We start from the raw sequence: 25,331 nt of genomic DNA, 5'->3' as shown, positions 1-25,331 counted from the left end.
CTCCACCAGCAATGAATTAATGTCCCAACTTTGCCACATCTCCTCCAATATTTATTACTTTCCGTTGCTGTCATGTTAGCCAATCTACTAGGTGCGAGGTGGTACCTCAGAGTTGTATTGATTTGCATCTCTCTGATTATAAGAGATTTAGAACACTTTTTCATGTGCTTATTAATAATTTTGATTTCTTTAACTGAAAACTGCCTATTCATGTTCCTTGTCCATTTATCAATTGGAGAATAGCTTGATTTTTTGTACAACTGGTTTAGCTCTTTGTAAATTTGAGTAATTAGACCTTTGTCAGAGGTTTTTGTTATGAAGATTGTTTTCCAGTTTGTTATTTCCCTTCTAATTTTGGTTACATTGGTTTTGTTTGTTCAAAACCTTTTTTAATTTGATGTAATTAAAATTATTGATTTTACATTTTCTGACTCTTTCTACATCTTGCTTAGTTTTAAAAATCTTTCCCTTCCCAAAGGGAACATGTATACTATTCTGTGTTCACATAGTTTACTTATAGTTTCCTTCTTTATGTCATTCACCCATTCTGAGTTTATCTTGGTGTAGGGTGTGAGGTGTTGATCCAAACCTAATCTCTCCCAAACTGTCTTCCAATTTTCCCAGCAGTTTTTATCAAATAGTGGATTTTTGTCACAAAAGCTTGGATCTTTGGGTTTATCATATACTGTCTTGCTGAAGTCACTTGCCCCAAGTCTATTCCACTGATCCTCCTTTCTGTCTCTTAGCCAGTACCAAACTGTTTTGATAACCACTGCTTTATAGTATAGTTTGAGATCTGGGACTACAAGTCCTCCTTCCTTTGCATTTTTTTCCCATTATTTCCCTGGATATCCTTGATCTATTTATCTATTTATCATTTAGCTATGAGGTCTTTGAGAAAGCAATTTTGTAAAAATGACTCTATTTTAAATAGATAGGAAGATATATCACATATCTGTAAATCTGTGTATGTGTACTTACTTCATCAAGAGTGGATTGCTACCTGTGTGGAATGAGAAATTAGTGTGTTATTCTCATGTTATTAATAGTTATTCATATCTAAAAGTTGGTGTTCCCACCAAATCCTTACAAATGCTTTACAGCTTTAAGTGAGTCTGTCTGGAAACCAATCTTGTCTTAGAAGACTCCCTATTGTATCTTTGTAGTGACTGATCCTCTCATCAGCCCCTCCTATGTAATCCAGTCCTGAACTACTCCCCTCCTTGTATCTGTCTCTAACTTCCTGGTCATTTCTTTAATATATTAATTTGCTTGGATGTATACATTGTGAAGCTAGTCTCCAATTTCTTGAAGATGTTAATTAGCTTGAATATGTTCATTGTAAAGCCAATGTAAAACTATTCAACGTTCTGTCTTCAACTATTGGAAAATGTTATAATCCCTTCTGGGAGACTTATTTATATCAGGATTCTCCTATAAAAAAGGGATTTTTCTGTGAATTTTGGGGCATTTTGTCTTAGGTCAATAATTTGAGGCAGTACTCCCCATTTTCTTTCTCAATAAAATCATATCTTGAGCAATTAATTTCCCAAGCCATATATATCTTTTTTAATAAGTGGTAAAAGAGGGGGCAACTGGGTGGCTCAGTGGATGGAGAGTCAGGTCTAGAGATGGAAGGTCCTAGGTTCAAATTTGGCCTCAGACACTTTCTAGCTGTGTGACCTGGGCAAGTCACTTAACCCCCATTGCCTAGCCCTTACCACTCTTCTGCCTTGGAACCAATACACAGTACTGATTCCAAGGCAGAAGGTGAGGGTTTAAAAAAAATAAGTGGTAAAAGAGGTTGAACTTTGAAATTTTGAAGGCCCTCTCAATTTCCACTCCACACACTACCTATTTATAACTTAGTAGATTAATCTTCAAGGAGGCCTGTCTTGCGTTGTGACTTGCATACATACAGCTAGTAAGTGCATGACAGCATTTTTTTGACTTCAGGTTTTCCTGACCAAACCAGTCACTCTCCTGTATGCGGGCTTCCTCTTTGTATGGCAATGAAGATTTGGCAGTGTAGAAACTACTATTAATACCTCCCAAGAAAGACAGTCACTTCCCACCCAGATTCCTAATGCTTTGGTCTAATAGGATGTCTTCTCCTCCTACATGTGATACATGGGGTCACTGGAGTAGTGATTACAGTTTTAGATGGCAGAGGAAGAGAATGTCCATGGGCAACCACTAGATGGCAATCTCCTCAAGCTCTCTCTTCTCAGCAGTCATTTCTTTTCTTCTTCTATACCTACAGGTCACATAGCTCACAAAGAGCTCCAGCATCTTTCATTCTTTGACCAGGGGCTACAGGCCTGTTTCTTCCTCCCTCTCAACCTCCAAGTTCCTCTAAACACAGAGTAACTCAGAAATGGGACTCTCTAATACATGAGTGGGTGTTCACATTCAATGATCAGCCAGCCAGCCATTCACTCAGCCACCTACAAGGAATAACTTGTCAAGCAGGAAGTCTGAATCTTAGTGGAATCCTAATGGGTAGGGGAAAGGAAAAGGCAGGCAGCCAATCCCATACACAAGCATTCACCTCTGAGGCCTCCTTTATTCTCCTGTGTGCCTCTAGGCCATCATGGGGAAGCTTGGAGCAATATAGTCTCCTGATATCTTATAAATAAATCTTATAAATCTTATTAAAAAAATACTTCCCTCTTTTGAGATACTGGGACCCTCAGATCTTCACAGAAAGGAATGATTCAGGAGAAACAATTTGTTACAATAATACACAAAGTTTTCCTGTGTAAAGTATATAGTCCATTTTTCTAGGAAGTTACTTTGTTAGAAAAGTTAATAGGTACTACTGCTAACACTATCCTTTCTGACCTCCCCCAAACACCTCCCATAGCCTTTATATCACATAAACATAGTAAATAGAGAAAAATTATTCTCCATGGTGACCCTGTCACACATGTATATCTCTGGACCCATGGTGACCCTGTCACAAATGTATATCTCTGGACCCTATGTCTATCACATCTCTGTCAAGGGATGGGTGGGTGAAAGGGAATTCTTTATTCTCTTTGTCTATTTTGAGTTAATCAATCAAGAAACCCCTACTTAACACTTTGTTAGTCATCAAGTAAAAGAATTCACAAATCACTTTCTTAGAGAGCTCCACCCTTTTAACTTAGTCAGAAACTTGTGAATCTTTTGGTAAGAGTTTACCCCCTCAGGGGACAAGAGGTAGATCCCACAGACACTGCCCCCCTGGGCAATGCTAGGCAATTTGGAAGATGTGATTGGCTCCTGTGAAGAGAGAAAGAGACAGGAAGTGACATGGAAAAAAGGACTATAAAAATTCCGGAACTTCCTGTCCTTGTCACTTCTCCTTTGGACTTCTTCTTTGGAGGACTTCTCCTTTGGACTTCTGGCTTGGAGAGATTCCTACCTTGGTGACCCTCTCTGTTCATTGGTGCTTCGGTAGGACACTCCTTTCAGTGTGAGTCCTGTAGAGAGACTCTTTTCCTTAGATCCTGCATCAGCTTGCTGGTGAGTGATTCAGACTTCCATGTGGAGATTGGAACTCTGTGTTGGTGAGCTGAGCTGGAGGAAGACTCTTGAAAGTAGTCATGTTGATCTAGACTCATCCTTGACTGGAGAATTCTGCACTGGAAATGCTTGCTGGGTGAGGGACTAGAACTGAAGGAGGAGGCTTGCATTGGTGGACTTCTGGCTGAAGATTATTGTGACTTCCATGTGGAGGTTGGGACTTGAGGGAGTCCTAGCTGGTGCTGAGCTGGACTTCACCAGAGCAGAACTTAGGGTGGTAGGCTAGACAATTCTCTGCCATCTTCCTACATTCACTTTAATATCTTTACCTTATTGTAAATAAAGTTGCTAACAGTCATTTGGACTATTATTACATATTATATTATATTATATCATATTGTGTTATATAATTGGTGACCACAGTCCGTTTTTAACTCATATTTTGTCAAACCAACTTTTTACCTTTACATGCCTCATGATAGGTCCTGCATGGTTTTAATTGACCATTGTTAGGTTAGAATTCTCAGATCTTTCAAAGGTGCTTTTCTTTATATTGTTATTATCTTTCATGGCTAATGTGGAAATTTATTACATGACTATACTTGTAATGAATTTTGGTTTTCTTGCTTTTTTCAATGGACAGGGGATGGGGGAAATTTGGAACTGGAAATATTAATTTTTTTAAAAAAGAAAAAAGAAAGAAAAGTTAATATGTGTATACTCAGTGATTACTTCCATGATTCACTCTCCATTTATTACTTTGAACATACTTTGCATCTCTTTACTTGTCTACATTTTGTTTTGTCTCTGAGGGCTAGGTCTCTCCATTTTTATTTGCATTACTAAGAGCTAGTAGAGTGCCTTGCATGTAGCAAATATTTAGTAAATGTTTGTAGAATTAGTTATTAACTAGTCAAGAATAAACAAATTTTCAGGATTAAAAACATTCTTAAAACTTATTACTAGGGGCACTCTAGCATTTAGGACTAATACCAGTCCTCTGTGAAAAGTATTGTCAACGTGGAATCTAGAAACCAATCTAGAAACCCCAAGTTTGTGAATCTGGAGACCCCCAACTTTGCCCGAGGAAGGTCTCAGACTCTCCCTATCAGACTGAATGATAGACCTTAAAAGCATTTGGTTTGACCAGCTTAGGTGGAGTTAACCACCTTAAGCATATGCTAAATACTTTTTTTGTCCTGGTAGTTTCTCCCAGTATCAAAGTCCTTTTCCCAAGTAGCCCAACCCTAGTAGGGATGTTCCCTTTAGTATCTATTATAAGCAGTCCACTCCCTGACACCCTAGCCTCAGGCTATGTTTCCTTTCCCAAGCCAGTTTGTAATCCTGTCAGTGTAGCTTGGACACTCCCATTTCCTTGTAGCCATGGTGATGTTAATCAAGCCTATCTCCCTGTCCTCAGTTCCCCAAATGGTTCCTCAAATTTATATAAATTCCCCAATTTTCATGAAGTTGTCATCTAAAGAGGTGTCATTCACAGGGACATGGTACCCACAATAGCCAGAGCTTTAGACTCTGTGTGGTTTTGTGTGCATTACTCTGTATGGAAGCCTAAATATTGTACTGTATCCCTCTCCTGATTAAAGCCTTGGTTTTTCTGACTAATAGTTCTATTTTTTCCCAAGTTAACAGTATGAAATAATGATTTCCATAAACCAAAGTATAGCAGTTTTCAGAGCACAGATTGCATTTATCAGTTTTTTTGCTTTTATTTTAACTTTTTTGAACTAGACACAGATTTCTTCAATTAGAACTTCTAGTTGCTGTTTTGTTTTCCCTACTAGTCCCATTCAAAATCACTGATTTTTATTTCAGTTTGAAGATATTAGATAGCAACATAACCAGTCACCTGGAATAATGGATTCTAGCGATGGAAATAAATTTAGAAATGACCTAATTTAATCCTGGGAAAGTTGAAGTCCAGAGAGGTGGAATGATCCAAATGATTTAGAAACCTACCTTACAGTTGATCATCTGGGAAACCCTCTGCTGCAGAGACTGTCCAGCTTTGGGCCTCACGAGGATATAAATGACTTTTAAGTCTGGACTGGTTCGAAATAGTTTTTCCACCAGCACTTTGCCCATGAAACCTGTGGCCCCTGTGATGAGTATCGACTTGCCACCATAGTAAGCTGCGATCGCAGACATGGTGATCTCTTGCTTTTTTCTTGCAAGCTTCCTAATTGAGGTACCTGAAAGTACAAAGAAAGTTCAAAGATGACACTCTGTAAATTTCCAGAATATGAGATTCCTGAAAAAACTTCTGATAGAGTAGGGAAATACAGAAAATGTTTACTGACTTTGACTATCACAAGCTTTAAAAACCAGATGCCAGTTCTGAGATTTAATATGATATTCAGAATTTTTTAACTAGTGTGTGGAGTGAGAAATTAGTGTGTTATTCTCAAGTTATTAATAGTTATTAATATTGCCAAAAAGTTAGTAAAAGCTGGTACACCCCCACTCCCATCCATTTTTAAGTGTTCTTGGTTAAATCTTTTGAATTTTGGTTGGGAAATTGTTTGAGGCAGGTGTCCCAGACTGACTCAATGACCAATCTTGAGTATTCATTTGTCTTGGAATCATCTTCCAAGAAGTCATGCCCAGATGGCTGGTCTGATCCCCACATAGGCCCCTTCTAGATAACCATCCTCTCTTTAGATAATATTCCTGCTCTTTTATTTCTGGATTTACAATCTTTGTTTCCAAAGGTTGGCCTTTGACCTTTTCTTTAAAATATGAATTTGTTTGAATGTACCCACTGTAAAGTTATTCTTCAATCTCCTAAAGATGTTAATTTACTTGAAGGTATCCATTGGAAATCATTGTATAGCTATTCAAAATACTGTTTCCCACTCTTGAAATGTTAATTCTATTGTATCTTCTTTTAAATTGGGAGTGTCTCTGTAAATGAAGGGAGGAACATTTTGCATAGAGATTTTTTCTGTAAGTCAACCAGTGAAGACTGACTTTGGCGAGTCTGAGGCAGACATGGTCATTTCTCTCTCTCTGTAAATCTTTGGGGGCAGTTGCCTTAGGTCAATGACCCCACATTTCTTTCTCAATAAGGCATTATATTTTAAGTTATTGATTTCCCCCATCATATTGTTTAACGGTCATTAGAGAGGGTGAACTTTGGAATTTTCAAGGTCCCCTCAATTTCCACTCCATATACCTAACATGATAAGGTATCAGAAAAAAGGATCAGAGATATCACAAGGGTCAAGGCATCATTTACTTATTTTGCTCATTTTATTTTTAAATTTATAATAGGCAAGTAAAAATTTTCTACAAATTATAATCATACCTACTAATATTCTTTCCCCCTTTTTCATAAGAAAACCCATTCTAAATAATTTCGATTACATTAAATTAAAAACATTTTGTACAAACAAAACCAATGCATCCAAAATTAGAAGGGAAGCAACAAACTGGGGGGGGGGGAAATGTTTATAACAAGAACCTCTGGCAAAAGTCTAAAATCTCAAATATATAAGGGACTAAATCAATTGTACAAAAAAAAAAATCAAGTTAATCCTCAGTTGATAAATGGGCAAGGGACAGGAATAGGCAGTTTTCAGATAAAGAAATCAAAACTATCAATAAGCACATGAAAACGTGTTCTAATTCCCTCCTGATTAGAGAAATGCAAATCAAAACAACTCTGAGGTACCACCTGACACCTAGCAGACTATCTAATGACAGCAAAGGAAAGTGATAAATGTTGGAGGGGTTGTGGCAAAATTGGGGCACTGCTGGTGGAGTTGTGAATAGATCCAACCATATTGGAAGGCAATTTGGAACTGTGCCCAAAGGGATTTAAATGACTGCCTGCCCTTTGTCCCAGCCTTACCACTGGTGGGTCTGTACTCCAAAGAGATAAAAAGGAAAAATACTTGTACAAAAATATTTATAGCAGCACTCTTTTTGGTGGCAAAAAAATTGGAAAATGAGGGAGTGTCCATTGATTGGGGAATAAATGAACAAATTGTGGTATCTGAAGGGGATGGAATACTATTGTGCTGAAAGGAATAATGAACTGGAAGAATTCCATGTGAACTGGAACAACCTCCAGGAATTGATGCAGAGTAAAAGGAGCAGAACCAGGAGAACATACACAGAGACTGACAAACTGTGGTACAATCGAATGTAATGGACTTTTCTACTAGTAGCAATGCAATGATCCAGGACAATTCTGAGGGATTTATGAGAAAGTACACTAACCACATCCAGAGAAAGAACTGTGGGAGTAGAAACAGAGAAGAAGGAGTAGAAACAGAGAAGAAAAAACATTTCCTTGATCACATGGTTTGATGGGGATATGATTGGGGATATAGACTCTAAATGATCCCTCTAGTGCAAATATTAATAATAAGGAAATAGGTTTTTATCAATGATACATGTAAAACCCAGTGGAATTGCTTGTTGGCTAAGGGAGGGGGGAGGATCATGTAACCATGGAAAAATAGTTTAAATTAATTAATTACATAAATTAATTTTTAAAAAATGAAAAAAGAAAAGAAAAAAGAAAACCCATTCTATTAGACAACATAACTTTAATATTTTCTTGAGCAGTGATCATAAGATCATGGAATTTTTGCAGTAAAATAGGATCTAAGATCCTTTAGCCTAATCCTTTCATTTTATAGAATCAGTTTGATAATTTTACAATTATTTGGCAGGGGCTAACTGTGAAAAAGATTATGGTAGATCTAATTACTAAATCTAAAAAAAATCAAACTCAAACCTATTCTATTAAACATTCGAAATGTAAATATTTACCAACCTCATTATTATTCATTGCTTTAATCCTAATCCCTCTTTTCTATATATACTATTTACTTGGTGATCTGATCAGTTCTTCTGGATTCAATTATCTCTATTCTGACGATTCACAAATATATCTATCCAGATCTAACTTCACTACAGTCCTACAATTTCACATTTTGAACCAGTGTTGGATATCTTAAACTGGATGTTCTATTTTAAAATTAACATAGTAAAAAATGGAAATCTTCTGAACTTCTTCTCTATTACTGTTGTCAACATGGAATCTAGAAACCCCAAACATGTCGCCTAGTAAGATCTGATGAACCCCAAGTTTTAGAACTAGCAGTAAATTGGACACCCCAAAGCTTGTACTTGTTCCCTGTTCCCCAGAGAATCCACCCTGAGGGGAATCTCAGGCTAGCAGTTTCATACTGAGTAATGGACCCTAAGGTAAATGATAATCCACTTGAAGTGGATCCATTCTTGAATTCCTGGTATGAATCCTACCTGGTCATAGTGAATAACCCTTATAATAACTTGCTGGAGTCTTTTTGCTAGTATCCTATTTAAGATTTTTGAACCTATATTTGTAGATAAAGTTTTGAATACTGTTTCAGTATATTTTAAGGAGAAATTAGTGTATAACCTATTCTGGGAAAGATAGGAAAGGCTTTCCCTGCCCTCATGGTAGGGGTGGTTTTGTTAGATAACATTGCATCAACCATAACTCTTTTTCCAGCATCTTCTAAAAAATCCCACAAATTAAAAAAAATGGATCAAAACACTTGAAGAAAAGAGAAAAAGGTTTTTTTTTTTAATTTAGAGCACTGCTAACTGAGCATTTCTTTTTTTTTCTTTTAAGTATTATTTTATTAGGTCATTTTCAAATATTATTCATTGGAAACAAAGACCTTTCTTTTTTAATTGAGCATTTCTTATAATACCTTGTTTTGAAAACTGATTACAAAACAGTACCCCAAAAGTAAAAATTTAAGGTTCAACTTTCTGCTTATAAAGTAAGGCTCAACCCAATCCAGAAGTATTTTTAAATCATTGATTCAATAAATTGATCATAGTAACATATCTTAAAAATGTAAGTAACAAATTTTAAAACTAAGGCAGCTAGATAAGAATGCTGGACTTTGAATCACAAAGACTTAAATTCAAATCCTCCCTCAAAATCCTAGAGGTACAGCCAATTAATCTGGGAGGGAAGCCCAGAGAAACCAAAATGATTGGGACTTGAGCCCAAAGTAAGACTTTGGCTTTGAACTAGGTCTGTATGCTGTAGAAACCAAACTAAATTATAAAGCCAATCCCCTTCTTTTCCTCAGAGAATAAAGTAGTGCTCAAGGAAAGAGGAGGATTATGTCTATGTGATGGAGGGAATTTTTATATCTGTGATTATACCTTTTGAAGCAAATGTTCCTTTGTAAAGGCTAATCTGACTGTTAGTACTAAATAAAACAGGTATACAGGGAAGCAGTCCTTATACTTGAGGAAATGCCATCAGTGGTCAATGGAGCTATTTGTAGAGAAGCTAGACACACTGGGTCCCCTTAAGGGTCCTGAAGAATCTAGGGGAAGAGCTATAATCTAACATACCTAGTCATTCAGGCAGTTAATTAGAGCTGAGGTAGATAATGTTATATGGGAATAATTTTGAACATTTAGGAAACAGGTTCCATAGAGCAGTAAGTAATGTCATCTGTATACAACTATAGTTTTTTCAAATGAGTAGTAAGTTTAATGATTGAAGTTAAGGTGCATTTTTAGAACTTTCCCCATAAAGGAGGAATTTATAGAAGGCACAACAACATAGTTCTCTCTCTTTTTTAAAAGAAAGTAAAAAAACTCACAAAATCAGTAAATAGCTTTTTCTCTGCTACCTAATTAAAATCCTGGAAATTCTTCTGGAGGTACTCACATTTTGGACCAATTTGAATTTTAGATGTGAATGTATGTACATCAATACAGAGACTGAATCTCTCAGGGACAACCCACTTGGGAGCCTAAAACTTTAGCTTGTATACTGGTTAACATGTATCATTAATACATCCTTTGCTTGAAAATGCAGTATATTTCTGGTGATTGTACAGAACTGCTTCTAAGCCTTCCAGGCTAGAATCAATGTGTTAGAGCATACTTGCATAGGCACTGCACATGTGATGGAGTGTATCAAATTACATAAAGCTTGTTCGCATTTCCCATTCCAGTGTTTCCCAAAAGGTTTTCAAGGCAAATTATATTTGCCCATAATTGTTGAGTGGTTTAGCTTCTTCCCAAGTGATAATGTATGATGTGATAATGTGTGATTTGATACAGCCACTGAGATTTCCTAGAAAAGTCTTTTAAGTCTGGAAAGTGCTTTGGATATTGAGGTACCAGTTGAGGTACACTTCTATCTTCTTTGAGAAATATGGCCACATATTTCATAGAGTCTCTACAAAACTGGTACTTTTCTACAGACTGTTTCAGTTGGTCATTCCCCAAGCATTTATGAAGTACTAACTGTGTACCAGGCACTATGCTCAGTTCTGCTTCAGGTCAGCTTCTTCTGGTTGATCCAGTGCTTTCAGAAGTCATTTTTCATGTTTTTTTCCAAAGTCAATGAGGTGGTTTAAGTACATGTAGTGTATGTTTCCTATTTCTAAATTTTACCTTTTCTAAAAGTCACTGAAAAATAGAAGGTCCATTTTACATTTCTTTGACTTCCTCTGACATAAGAATCTTGTAGTGTCTATTGCAAATGCCCAGGGCTGAAAATGACTGGCTTCTTAGCAAACAGCCCAGAACATCTTAAAGTACTGATTCAACAAAGTTCTCTTGTTCAGATTCTGGAAGTCTACACACATCATTTGGTAGACCAAGTTTCTCCTTTGGTAGTTTCCCATATTGAGTCATACTGTTAGGGCTAGACATAATCTCTATTACATTCTTAAGTAGCACTGTCTCCTCTATCTTGTGGCTAAGATGAAATTCTTGGCTAGGGCACTGTTAAGCCTCTTTCAAAAAGAATCAGAACCATAACTCTATCACCAAGAGAAAGCCTTGAGTTCTTTTATTCTGGATCCCAGCTCTAGGTGCCAAGCTTCTCTCTTCCAACCTTTCCCCAAAGGTTGGTTCCCCCATTTTTAAACTCTTGTTTCTCTCAGTAGATGATGGAAATGAATATTCAGAGAAAGGGTACCTAGACACATGCATTACACGTAAATCCCATACAGGTAGGGAGGGCTTTTCAAGGGGCAAATTCATTGTATCTGCCAATTCTCAGTCAGTTTTTCTGACTCTCTAACATTCAAAAATAACCACTCAAAGACTGAAGCCCTTAACAAGTTTTAAATTACCTTTATCTGATAGATTATGAGTTCTATTAAATGATGTTTTAAAAGCAAACTCAACACTATGAGACTGAAAGCAATAATATTCTCTTAAAATAAAGAAAGCCCACAATCTTATCATTATCTAGAGGCACAATTTGAATATAGAAGATAAATCAAATACAAGAGGAAAAATACTTTATGATTTGAGACAATGAGACACTTTTGCTGATTTCTTGGCATCTATGCTGTCACTTCAAAATGAATCTCAGAAGGCAATTAACTAGTTAAGGAGGGAGGTGAGAATTACCACTTTCTTCTGTATTTTCCTATTTATAAAAATTTCTCAGGGACCAAAATGGATACAGTAAAAAAAAAAAACACTAGTTTTACAGTCAGAGAACTTGAGTACAACTTGTACTTTTGATGTTTACTAATTTGCATTAGAAATTTAACTGTGGGTATCATTTCATCATCAGAGGCTTTGATTTCCTCATCTGTCAAAATGGAGGGACTGGATTAAATGGCCTCTAAGGTCCTTTAAGCTCTAGGTCTATGATCCTAAGAGAAAAGAGGTTTAGTCCTAACAGAATGATGGATCACTTTAATGTAACTTTAAAATATGATCCTGTGTTATAAAAGATACCCCAATGACATCATACATATACACATTATATCAGAGAAAGATTAAAACATAAAAATGGACAGAATTCATAAAATGAAAGAGAAGTTCCAATCAAGAATCAATGTCACTCTAGTACTACTTTAAACTGCCTTCACATTTTTGGGCTAGTAATGCTGGAATTAGAAGCACCCTGCTATTTTAGTTGCTGCAGTAACACTAATAATGGAGAGAACTCTTGGCCTACTTTCTTTACCTTTGCAGCATACCACATTTGTTTCATTCATGCAAGATATATTCTTTTGGCTTTCAATTAAATTGTGCGATATGTAAACATGTAGGCATATATAAATTATATATGAGAAAATGTAAATATCTCATTAATACATAAAATTCCAAGCTTGAAATTTACAAAGTCACTCATTTTCATATTAAATGTTTTTTCTTTCCTTTACTGTTTTCAATATATTCAAAATTATAAAATGCCTTCTCTGTGGGCTTTTTTTATACAAAACTATCTTAGGAAACTGTTTCAGGTATTCAATTTAGTACTTTAAGTGGTAGAAACTTAACCCTGCATACATCCTTGGCTATTGACACATCAAGGCAGTAATGTTTGGTGTTTAAAGTTTAAAGTTTAAAGTTCAAAGTGAGTGGGGGAGGAAGACATTCTTGTGGGCTCGGTATACTTTAAACAAATGGACCATGGAAAAAAGTAGGGAGCTTTGATACTTTAAATATACAGGGTCCAAAGGGCTATAAAACTGCACAACCTTAGATCTAGCAATACCACTACTACATCTGTATCCCAAAGAGATAGGAAAAAGGACCTATTTGAACAAAAATATTTATATCAGCTCTATTTGTAGTGGCAAAGATTTAGAAATTGTTGGGATGTCCATCAATTGGGGAATGGGCGAACAGGTTGTGGCATGTGATTATAATGGAATGCTATTGTGCTTTAAGAAATGATGAGTAGCTGCAAGCATTATCTGTAATTAAATTAAATACCTTTCCCATATGATCAGGGGTGAAACCCATTCTCACCACTATTATTCAATATTGTAATAGAAATGCTAGCTATAGCAGTAAGAGAAGAAAAAAGGAATGGAAGGAATTTGGCAATTAAGAAATAAAACTATCACTTTGCAGATGATATGATGATATGCTTAGAGAGCCCTAAAAAGTCCCAAAAGGCCTTTAAAAAGCCTTAAAAACTGATTGAAATAATTAATAACTTTAGCAAAGTTGCAGGATATAAAATAAATCCACATAAATCATCAACATTTCTTTATATTACTGACAAAGTCCAGCAACAAGATAGAAATAAAAATTTCATTTAAATTAACTGTATATAATATAAAATACTTGGGTGTCTATCTGCTAAGATAGACCTAGGAATTAATATGAACACAGTTACAAAACACTTTAAAGTCAGATGTAAAAAATTGCAAAAATGTTAATTGTTCACGGATTGGTCAAGCCAATATCATGAAAATGACAATCCTACCTAAATTAATCTATTTATTCAGTGCCATAACAATTAAATTGTCCCCAAATTATTTTACAGAACTAGAAAAAGTAACAGAATTCATATGGAAAGAACAAAAGATCAAGTATAACAAGGGAAAGAATGTATCATATCAAACTATATTGCAAAATTGTAATCAAATCAGTTTGGTCCTGGCAAAGAAATAAAGTGTAGATCCAATACATAGTAGTAAGTGACCATAGTTATTTAGTGTTTAATAAAACCAAGCTTTTGGGACAAGAAATCACTATTTGATAAAAACTCCTTGGACAACTGGAAAAAGGTATGGCAGAGGTTGGGTATAAACATCTTCCACCCTATACCAAGACAAAGTCAAAATGGAGCAACAAAGGTGAAATTTGTTTTCTAAATTTTTCTCTAGAGATGGTTGGTTGGTGGGGAGAGATGGAGGAGTATTTCAATCTGTTACATGCTTTGTGTTTAAAGAAAACTTCTTATTGAAAATATATGAAATCAGAAAATGATTTAGACATCATGGGTATAACCATTAGCAAATTAGAGGAGCCCAGAATAGTCCACCTGTCAAATCTATAGATAAGGGAAGAATTTATGATTAAACAAGAGATAGCATAATAGGATATAAAATGGATAACTTTGATTATATTAAACAAATGAAACCAATGCAACCAATATTAGAAGGAAAGAAGAGAACTGGGGAAAAATTTTTTATAGCAGGTATCTCTCATAAAGGCCTTATTTCTCAAATATATAGAGAACTGAGGCAAATTTGTAAGAATACAAATCATTCCCCAATTTATAAATGGTCAAAAGATATGACCAGGCAGTTTTCAGATGAAGAAATCAAAGCTATATAAAATCACATGAAAAAATGTTCTAAGTCACTCTTGATTAGAGAAATGCAAATTAAAACAACCCTGAGGTACCTCCTCACACCTATCAGATTAGCTAATGTGACCATAAAGGAAAATCATAAATGCTGTGTGTGTGTGTGTGTGTGTGTGTGTGTGTGTGTGTGTGTGTGTGTGTGAAAATTGAGTCACTAATGTATTACTGGTGGAGCTGTGAACTGATCCAACCATTCTGGGGAGCAATTTGAACTGTGTCCAAAGAACTTTAAAACTGTCCATATCCTTTTACTGAGGAACACCACTACTAGTTCTGTATCCCAAAGAAATTTTTTGAAGGGGGAAAGGACCTATTTGTGCAAAAATATTTACAGAAGCTCTTTTTGCAGTGCAAAAAATTAGAAACTGAAGGGATGTCTGTCAGTTACAGAATGGCAGAACAAGTTGTTGGCATATGAGTGTAATGGAATACTACTGAGCTATAAGAAATGATATGAGAAAGAACGAGAAAGATTTATATGAACTGATGGAATGAGGAGTAAGCTTCAGAACTAGGTAAACATTTTACATAGTCACAGTGTAAAAGAATTCTTTATTCCTTTTTTAAGTTAATGGGGGACCTGGAGGTCCTCTTACCATAGAGATGTGTAGGGATTAACCAGGCCACAGTGACAGAAAGTAGAAACCATAGAGACAGGAAGTAAAGTAGAAAAGGGGTATAAAAGGGGCCAGCATCAGTTAGTCTGGTGGTCAGTTGCTGATAGATAAGTGCTGGCAGTTGCAGGGAAGTTGGCTGCTGGGAGTATGTTGGGTTGGTGTTTGGCTTTTAGTTGCTGGAATATAAAAGGTAAGCCTGAGCTTACTGATAGGACTTTTTGCCTTTAGCCTTTAGAGGACTTTTGGCTTTAGCCTTTAGAGGGCTTTTTGGCTTTTGGGTTTTTGACTTTTGGTTTGGGCTGTTAGGTTTTTTTCTTTCTTGAACTTTTTTGGTAGGTGGTTGGTCTTCATTGACAGACCTAAATGGGGTTGGATTAAACACTGATTGGGTTGGTTTTGATTAAGGTGGATTGGGTTGGAACTTTGTGGGGTGGTTATTATTAGCAGTAGTTATAGGCAATTATAGGTAGACTTAGGTAGTTTTAGGATAACTAGTATAGACATTAGAAAATTTTCTTTCTCTACTTCTTTCCTATATTTCCTTCCTTTACTATATTCTTTTCTATCTCTATTTTAATAAAACTAAATTGTTAATTGTTAAAAGCTGCTCTTTTATTTTTGTCAAACCCCTATTTTAAACCTTACAACAGCATCATTATGTGATGACATTTATGAATATGAATGATTTATCAATTCCTAGTAATATAGTGATACAAGAAAATGTTCAAGGACTCATGACAAGAAATGCCATCTTCTTCCAGTGAAAGAACTGATGGAGTTTGAATGCAGACTGAGACAAAATATACTTCACTTTATTTCTTCACTTTTCTTTCATTTGTCTGAATTCTCTTTCACAAAAGGACTAATATGAAAAGATGTTTTACACTATTACACATATAAAATCTTTACCAGATTGCTTGCTGCCTCAGGCAGGGGAGAGGAGGAGAAAAGCTAAGTTTCTTTTAAACTTCTTCTAAACTTAAAAGAAAATGAAGGCTAAAGTTGTTTTTTCATGCAATTGAGTTAATTCTAAACTTAAAAGAAAATGAAGGCTAAAGTTGTTTTTTCATGCAATTGAGTTAAAAAAAAAAAACAAGCAAAAAAAATGAGGAGCTGGAGGAATTCAGAAAAACCTGCAAAGAATTGTAAGAACTGATACAATGTAAAATAAGTAGAACCAACAGAACATTGTGCATAGTAACAATATTGTATGTTGATCAAATGTGAGTGACTTAACTATTGCCAGTAATACAATGATCCCCAAGGACACATGATGAAAAATGTTATTTACCTCCAAAGAAAAATCTGAATATAGATCAAAGCATACCGTTTTTCACTTTGCTTTCTTTGAATTTTTTGTGTCCTGTTCCACAACATGACAAATATAGAAATACATTTTGCTTGATAGCATATATATAACCTATATCAAATTATTTTTCCATCTAATTGTGAAAAAAATTAAAATGTTACTGAACTAAAAATATGATTGATTGGCTCAGTGAAAGAAGTTCATGCAAATGGTCAAAGGCTATGTTCATTGCTTGTCCAAGCAATTTTCAGATGAAAAAATCAAAGCCATCAATAGTCATATAAATAATAAATAATCATATAAAAATCTCCCAAGTGATCATCCCATGAAGAAATCATTGTATATGTATGCTTAAATACAGTTCTGTCAAAATATGCTTTAATGTATTCAGATTTTAAAAAAACCTAACTTATTTAAGGAGCAGAATAAGAGTAAGTTTAGATATTGGGTGGTTAATATGTCACCTTGAGCAATTTGGAGCAAAATAATTTTCTTGCCAAGGTCAGTTTCAAAAGACAGAAGAGAAGAAAGAATCCAGCAGAAGTGGAAAGGAATTTATTTTCCAGATGGGAAAGAGATCACCATGAACCTAAGAGTCTTGTAGTTTCCTGACTATGGGCACACGTGTGGGTGGAAATTGCCCTCTGACCAGATGAAACCTGAAAGTCACATAAGTAGTTAAGAAAAGAACAAGTTTCCTTTTAGAGTGAATTCGAGTCTTTAGAGAAAGAAAAAGGAATGCTAATATTTTTCCTCTAGTAAGAATAAAATTATCACTAGGATTTCTAATGTCAAGAATGCTTAAGCCCCAAGTAGAATCAATCTGCAGCAAACCATGGAAAATATGAATAAATGCTCAAAAATATTGGCTAACAATATTTAATTTCAAGTTAAAAGTTTCTTAATTTTTATCTGTTTCTTTTATTTTTTTCAATTACATGTAGAAACTTTTTGCAATCCAATTCTCCCTCCCTCATTGCTCCCCAGATGGTAAACAGCTCGATATGTTTGTACAGTGTCATCATGCAATATAAATTTCCATATTCCTCATTGTGAAAGAAGTATATCACACATACAAGAAAAAAAATCATGAAGGAAATAAGGTGAGCAGTTCAATAACAGTTGAAGTTTAATCTGTAAAATATTTCAGTGATGTTTATATTTCTTCAAATATTACTTAATATATCTTTTAATATTGACTGTAAATTTTTATAATTAGTGATTAGATTCATTCAATTTGATTCAGTAAGTATTTATTAATAGCTTAGTATATGCAAAGGTCTGTGATGAGAGTACAAAATAAAAAATGAAAGTCTTTGCCCTCAAAGAGACATTTTTTTACACTTATTTTTGACATCCAAGGCAGAAGGGCTAGGCAATTGGGGTTAAGGGATTTGCCCAGGATTACATATCTATGAAGTATATGGTCAAATTTGAACCCAGGTTCTCCTGTTTCCAGGCCTGGAGCCACCAAGCTCTGCCTCAAAGAGATTTTTAAAAAATAAATAACATTTTTTAAAGAAAATGAAAAACAAAACCAATAAGGTAATCTATTATATTCCAGTTTTCTACATGCAAGTGTTACATACTTGCCCCTTGATTTTTTGGGATTTGCAGGAATTTTTAGTTTGGGATTTGCAGGAATAGCATTTCATTGGCTTATTGATTGAGTGTATACTAGCAGTATATATAGAGAGAGTCAATACTCTGGGGCTACAACCAAATTTACTTCCCAACTTACTATAACATTATTTTAGATGTAGAGAACTGGAATATAAAAAAAAAAAAAGCACAATATTCATACGTTTAATGTGGGAGCCCAGAACGTCAATGATTGCATTTTTATTCCAGAGCTCCAAAAACAAAGAAACATTTTTATTAAAATGTTCTATAAATGATAGTTCTCTAAGATGTACATTATTTATTGCAGTTTGTGACTTCTTAAATATATATTTAAAATTACTATCTTTCTAGTCTCCAATTGTTTCTGTTCACATTTCCTTTTTACACTTCCAGCTACATGACTATTTGTAATCAATACTGACCAGATCTCCTCAAGTTGCGCCTCACCTCTTATTTGCTTTAATTTCTCAGCAGAATTCACTTCTTTGAAAAATGCGCACAACATTCTATTCTGTTTAAGAAAAAATCCCCTAGCACTAATGGTCAGGCTTCACATTCTCACCTTTGGTCTACTTTCCTACCATTGTTAACCTTCTCTTACTGTGCTGAAATTATAAATAATGGCCACTGGGGTGTAGAGTTTTATTTCTAAAACCAACTCATGATCTGTTCAGAATAAGTATCATCAAAAAGTTAGGGGGAGGTACAGGTCAGTGGCTTTACTAGATTGAGATCTAGGTTTAGAGATAGGAAGTCTTGGGTTCAAATTTGATTTCCAGACACTTCCTAGTTGTGTGACCCTGGGCAAGTCACTTAACCCCCATTGCCTACCCCTTACCATTCTTCTCCCTTGCAACCAATACATAGTATTAATTCTAAGACAGAAGGTAGGGTTTTTTAAGCTTAGGGAAACAATGCTGATGAGAATATGATGCTAAATACTGGGCATGGTTTCCATATAGCAGAAATCTAGTCTGAATGAGTATTAAAGGTTGATTATACTTTGGGGATTCTAAAATGATCCACTAACTATTGGACTTATTGATATCTTTTAATTTTTCAACATTTCTTAGACATCAAATATCCTTTCTAGGTTTTGAAAATTGGATCCTTTGAAAATTTGAAAATGAGTTACTTTGTGCATTCCTCTCCATCCATGAAAATCAAAATGGTGATTGGTGGCTTTGCTTTTTCCTATTGTTATAACATTCAGAAAACCTGACCATTTCTTGCTACCTTACCATTTAGGGCGTGGAACTAGAAGAGTCAGAAGATCATCTCTAAAGAGATTCTGCCTCACAAGTGTTAGGGTTGATATCTTTTCCTAGTATGGGACATGAGAGAGTCTGGTTAGAAGGGCTAGTTGGGAGAATCCTTATGGAACTCATAGTCCTAACGTTAGGAATCAATGAATGAACATTTATTTAATAATTAACTGTGTCTAGAGGGATGTTTTTAAGTATTAGGGGAAATACAAAAATTAGAGGCAGTAGTACAACTAATCTAATTTAATCCATAAATACATACAGACCAGATATATAGCTGGCCTATTAAACAGAAAGCCTTAAGTCCAAATTCTACCTCAAATACACACCGGCCATTTGACTCTGCTACAAGCTACTTTGTACGGTAGACTTGAGGGGGTCTAACTCATAACTACAGAAGAACCAGATTAAAATGTAATTGAGAAATATTTAACAAAATGAATAAAACTATAATGCAATATAAGACAATGTTAATTTTTGGTTTTCAAAGCCAATATGCGGTCAGTGTCAAAATCTTCTGAAACTTTGGCTTTTGATCTAGGTTCTAATGTGTCAAATCAGAGCCTCCAGGGACCTCCATCTTCAGTTGAAAACTCTAGTTTCACATTTCTGATAGATAATTATATAAATTATATAAATAATCCTAACAGACTTTCTTATAGTCCCCAAACCACCTTGGATTTAGTTTCCCAGAAAAAAACAAAACACCAAACATCAAAAAAAATTTTCAGAAAAGCTGCTGGGAGTGTATACTAAGCTTATAATTAACAAGTTCTGCTATCCATCTTTGGCGTTGGCCAAAATATGCTAATCTATATAGATAGTTTTTTAATTTCTTGTTGATAGTCTCCTTCAAAGAAAAGAACATATATGGAATATGAGTCTGATTTGTTGAATGTAACAGGTTTTTGATGATCATCTTATCTCTTGGTACAAAATTGTTCCCAAGCCTTCTAAGCCAGCCATGATATTTAGCATAATTTACTTGGGCCTATATAAGCCAACATGAATGCATACATAAGGTTTTTAACTAATCTTGAAAAGCTTTTTTCACATTTTTTTCACATTCACATTCTCTCAGTGACTACCATGGAGCCTAACTGATTTTTCTTGTTCTTCTGCTACTTACTCCACTACACTGAAAAGATCAGGGGAAAAATTTGGTATAACAAATTTATTCAAGCTCCCAATAATCTACTGACAATCCCCAGGTACAGTCAATGAGGCATATAAGTTTATTATAAAGGAAGTTTGTATGAGGAAATATAGGCCACTGTTCCTTTCTTAACATAAATATTTTATTTACTCACAGGGACAGAAAAAATTTATTCATCTGAAAAAGAGACAAAAAAGTGGCACACAAAAGACTTGAGAGAAAATAGCTCCTGAGATAAAAAAATATTTATAAGAACTGAGTGAAAGTAGTACAGAGGCAGAATTAACTGAAGACTGATATTAGAAGTGGTTATGGTACATTGTTTCCCAGCAGTTAATGTATATGTGACTATTCTTAGGACTTTACATTTTATTTCCAGGAAATTTCTGAATCAAAAGTACTGTTTGAGAACTCTGGGGCAATCATCTATGGACTCCTTATGTCATATCTGACAGACTTGCAGATTTTAATTTTCTCAGCCTACAATAGAGGTTGGTTATACTCCCTAATTTTATGCATAAGAAGCCAGAAAACATATCTTCAAGAAGACATTTCAGAAGTAAGCTGAGAAGGCTCAGAACCGCTTTAAGAGAAGCCGCTTATAAAAGATGGACTATCTAAGTCTTCAGAATTGAAAATTCAAGAGAGGAGAAGTTAAGAGAAGGCAACAAAAATAAAAAGAGGTGAAGATAGCTAAGAATAGCTAATATTATTGACATAGAGAATAGATCAGATAGGATAAATGTAATTGATGTTAGGAGCTGTTTGGGGAGAGAACTGAATGAGAAAATGATATATCTTGCTCACTAGTGCCATTTTCAGCCTGAGAGAGGGGAAACCCCAAAGAAACTTCCTTGTTTCCCTTTATTGCCTTCACTGCCTCAAGAGGGGAAAATTCCTCAAAGTCTAAGGAGATCAAGACTTAAATAGTGTGTAGATCCAAGGATTAAAGGATCCACTCTTCACTAAAAGTATCATTCCATCACTGCAATAGGAGCAGACCTTAGAAATTTCATAGGCTTAAGATTTTTTGTTTTTAAAAAAGTGAAAAAATAAACTCCAATTCTTTCTCTGGAGATTGATAGGATATGTTGTTATAAGTCATTTGGGATTGTCTTGGATCACTGTGTTGATTAGAATAGCTAAGTCATAAGACAATTGATCATCAAATGATATTGGCACTTTGTATCAGTTCATATGTCTTCCCAGGTTTTTCTGAAACCATCATATTCTTCATTTTTTTTTAGCACAATAAGTATTCTACCACAATCTTATACCACAACTTGTTCAGCATTCCCCAATTAGTGGCCATCCCCTCAATTTCCAATTCTTAGGTTTAAGGCTGATGTTAGTAGCTAAAAGAGCATAGAGAAGACCAGTCAAGATGGTAGAGTCAGAGGAAGCATATGGACAAGCTCCATCCTTCTCTTTCCCCATATCAATCCTACAAGGACCTAGTTACCATTAGGAAACCTAAGAAAAAGTTCCAGTATTTTTCAAGAGGTAAATATAGGAATTCAGAGCTCAGCAGACACAGAAGGGATATAATGAAAATGATGCAATATAAAGCCTCCCATCATATAGATTGAACTGGGGCCTGCAGTTGTACACTAATGCAAAAAAGACATGAAACATCTAGCACAGAGTGGGAACAGTAGTCAATTAGTATCTCTGCTGTTGGTAACTCAGTACAGAATGAGGAAAGTATTTGCACTTGGAAGTAGTAGTCCAGGGGAGCAACTACCTAGTTTCTAGGAACTGTGCTGTGTTGTGTAAATATGGTAAATCATTTGATTCTTATAACAACCTGGGAAGAAGGCTTTATTATACCCATTTTACAGTTGAGAAACTGAGGCAGGCAGAGATTAATGACTTGCCAAGAGTCTCAGGTAAAACTTGAACTCAGGCTTCCTCATTTAAGGCCCAGTGCTCAAGTGCCCATGGCACCATCTAGCTAGCTGCCCAGATATTCTCTAGAGAAATCTCTGGGGTAGAGAACATATTTCCTTTTCTTTTTTTTAAATCCTTACCTTCTGTCTTAGAATCAATACTAGGTATTGGTTCCAAGGCAGATCAGTGGTAAGGGCTAGGCAAGGGGGGTCAAGTGACTTGCCCAGGGTCACATAGCTGGGAAGTGTCTGAAGCCAGATTTGAACCTAGGACTTCCTGTCTCTAGGTCTGGCTCTCAATCCACTGAACTACCCAGCTGCCCCCAAGAACATATTTTCTACATGTTGTTTATTAGGTCTGCCTTTTTTTTTTTAACGACCTCTTCACCTGGGTAGTCAATACATCCATTAAATACTAATACAGCAACAACCATTTGTTCTTTGTGTTGGTGAGATAACTTTTCCATAGATTTAATAATAATGAGATGATGTTTAAAATTCAGTAATCAAATTGTAGACTATAAAATTCAGCTTTTTATCACTTCTAACTCAACTCTGTCTCCTTGCTGCTGCTTTTCTCCTTACCAGCTTGCCTACATCTGGATGATTGTGCCTTAAAGTTTGCTCTCTTGATTGGTGAATATCTGCCGGAGACTGCTGTTACTTTGAGGGTGCCCAGCCATGCAGCTCTCTCATTGTCTGACTCCTTCTCTTCCTTTCTCTTCCCTGCTCCTCTTTATGTTTTGATGTACCCATTCGAATGTAAGTTCCTTGAAATCTAGCTCTCTATCTAGCCATCTAGCTCCCAAATGAGGAAACCCCCTCTATCATTGCAGGTTAGCACCTTCTCAACAACTGATAGCTTTAGGGTTGCCATCAGTACAGAGGGATGAAGTAACTCACCCAGAGTTGCATAACCAGTAGGTGTGAAGAGTTGAACTTGTCTTGTTGTTTTAAGACCAATTCTATTTCTACTATGTTGAGCTGCCTCTACTACTTGAGAATTGAAAGAACCCTGTTCAAAGGCTACAAAGAGTATAAAAGTTAATCCCCTCCCTCCTTTTTTGACATGCTGTCAGAAAACCCAAAAGACTGATTCTAAAGCCGACAGAAGCCCAGCAGTCCCAAGGCATCCAATCAGGTTGATATTTCTGAGTGGGATAAAAGTTCAGCAGTATTCTCAGTCAGACTTTTCCCTTCCTATTTAAAGTCAATGGATGTATAAATTTTGGGGATGGACCCCTACCCAACTGTGCCCAAGCTCCTACCACAAGAAAATTAGGAAGAAAAAATCACCATATATATATATACACAAATATATATGTATATATATAAATCACTTCCTTGCCTTTCCTCTTTGACCACCTTCTTCCTCCACTCAAATACTCCAACATTTGTGTAGTTCAGATTCAATTTGGGGTGTAAATTTTAGAGAAATAAAAAAAGCAAAAAAGAGAGAGAACAGGATCTAAACTCATTGGTGAAAAAAAACCCAAAAGGAAATTAGGAAAACTTTCCAAGTTGAATAACCGGCACTTTCACATCAATCTGTTATCTCCTCCCTTTGGAAATAAGGAAAGCTGAAATCAGTTGTATTAGAGGAAAACTAGGGGTGGTCTTTGGATTCCAGAAGGCAACCAAAGGGACTTAATTATTTTACAAAACTTTTGCAGCTTCATGTAAAAATCAAAATGCTCTTTCTGACCTCCCACTCAGGGTTCTTTTAGAACCTTCTATTGATGCTTTGTGTCTTACTACCTATTGGGCCTGGAGTGGGGTATTGATCAGTCAATCAGTAAGCATTGATTGTCCATTCTGTGCCACTTACTGTTCTGGCTGCTGGAAATACAAAACTGAAAACAATGAAAGGGAAGGGAAAATGCCAATTACACTTATAAGCATAATAAGAGTAGAAGGGGAAGAGGATAATGGTAGTCAATCTGCCAAAGATAAAAGTGCCTCAATTTAATAGAGAAACTTTTTTCTTTGGCAGATTGCTCTTAACATTAAATGGCATCACACACACATACATGCAGACATAAAGTATATTGTGTATATATGTGTGTATATATATATAACAACACATATACAAACATACACATTTACATACACATATATTTATATATACATATTATACATATACAAATAAACAAAATATGTACACAAAAATATATAAATATACATGTGTCTATGTATTACAGTGAAACTTTTTTGGGGGAGTGGGGAATCTAACAACTTAGGTGGGACATTAGGAAAGGCCTCCTCTAGGAAGTTGCTCTTGAACTGACCTCTGAAGGAAGCTAGGGAACTAGGTGCAAGGAGGGAATATATTCATGGCATAAGGAAAAGCCTGGATCAAAGAATGGGAATGCTGTCTACAAAGCAAGCAGAGGGCTTTAAATGCCAAACAGAAGTATGTATTTTATCCTTGAGGTAAAAGGCAATCATTTGAACTTTTGGAGTAAAAAGTAATATGATTAGATTTGTTCTTCACAAATAACGTGTGAAGGACAGAATGGGAAGCTTGGGTCAAGAGAGAAAAATCAGGAGACTACAACAATAGTTTGGGAGGGAAGTGACAAGGTATGGTAGCCATGTGACTAGAGAGAAGGAAATTAATGTAAGAGATGATATAGAGATAGAATTGGTAAGACTAATCAAGGGAGGGAGAACGTAGGGTTAAGGATGATATTGAGGTTGCACACCTGGGTAATCCTCGACAGAAAATAAAAGTGAGTTTGGGGAAGACAACAATGCAATCTGTTTGGGGCATATTGAGTTTGAGATAGCTACAGGACAAGAAGATGGTTCAAAAGGTTCAAAAAGCAATTGGT

The 25,331-nt window shown here is 35.5% G+C and overlaps 1 protein-coding gene across 4 annotated transcripts in view; it reads right to left on the bottom strand.

Annotated features, from left to right (window-relative positions):
- FAR2 (fatty acyl-CoA reductase 2) overlaps positions 1-25,331 on the bottom strand; it is a 126,577-nt gene that overhangs the window by 56,364 nt on the left and 44,882 nt on the right. For all 4 annotated transcript variants that reach the window (XM_007502846.3, XM_007502843.3, XM_007502844.3 and 1 more), the window contains one exon: positions 5,488-5,720. In XM_007502846.3, the coding sequence (XP_007502908.1) occupies positions 5,488-5,676 (189 nt within the window). In that variant the 5' untranslated portion in view covers positions 5,677-5,720. The remainder of the gene's footprint in view (positions 1-5,487; positions 5,721-25,331) is intronic.

This window comes from Monodelphis domestica, chromosome 5 (assembly GCF_027887165.1).
Source record: "Monodelphis domestica isolate mMonDom1 chromosome 5, mMonDom1.pri, whole genome shotgun sequence".
Lineage (NCBI taxonomy): Eukaryota > Metazoa > Chordata > Mammalia > Didelphimorphia > Didelphidae > Monodelphis > Monodelphis domestica.
Note: the sequence above shows the minus strand (reverse complement) of the source record. Positions and strands in the feature narration are given on the sequence as shown.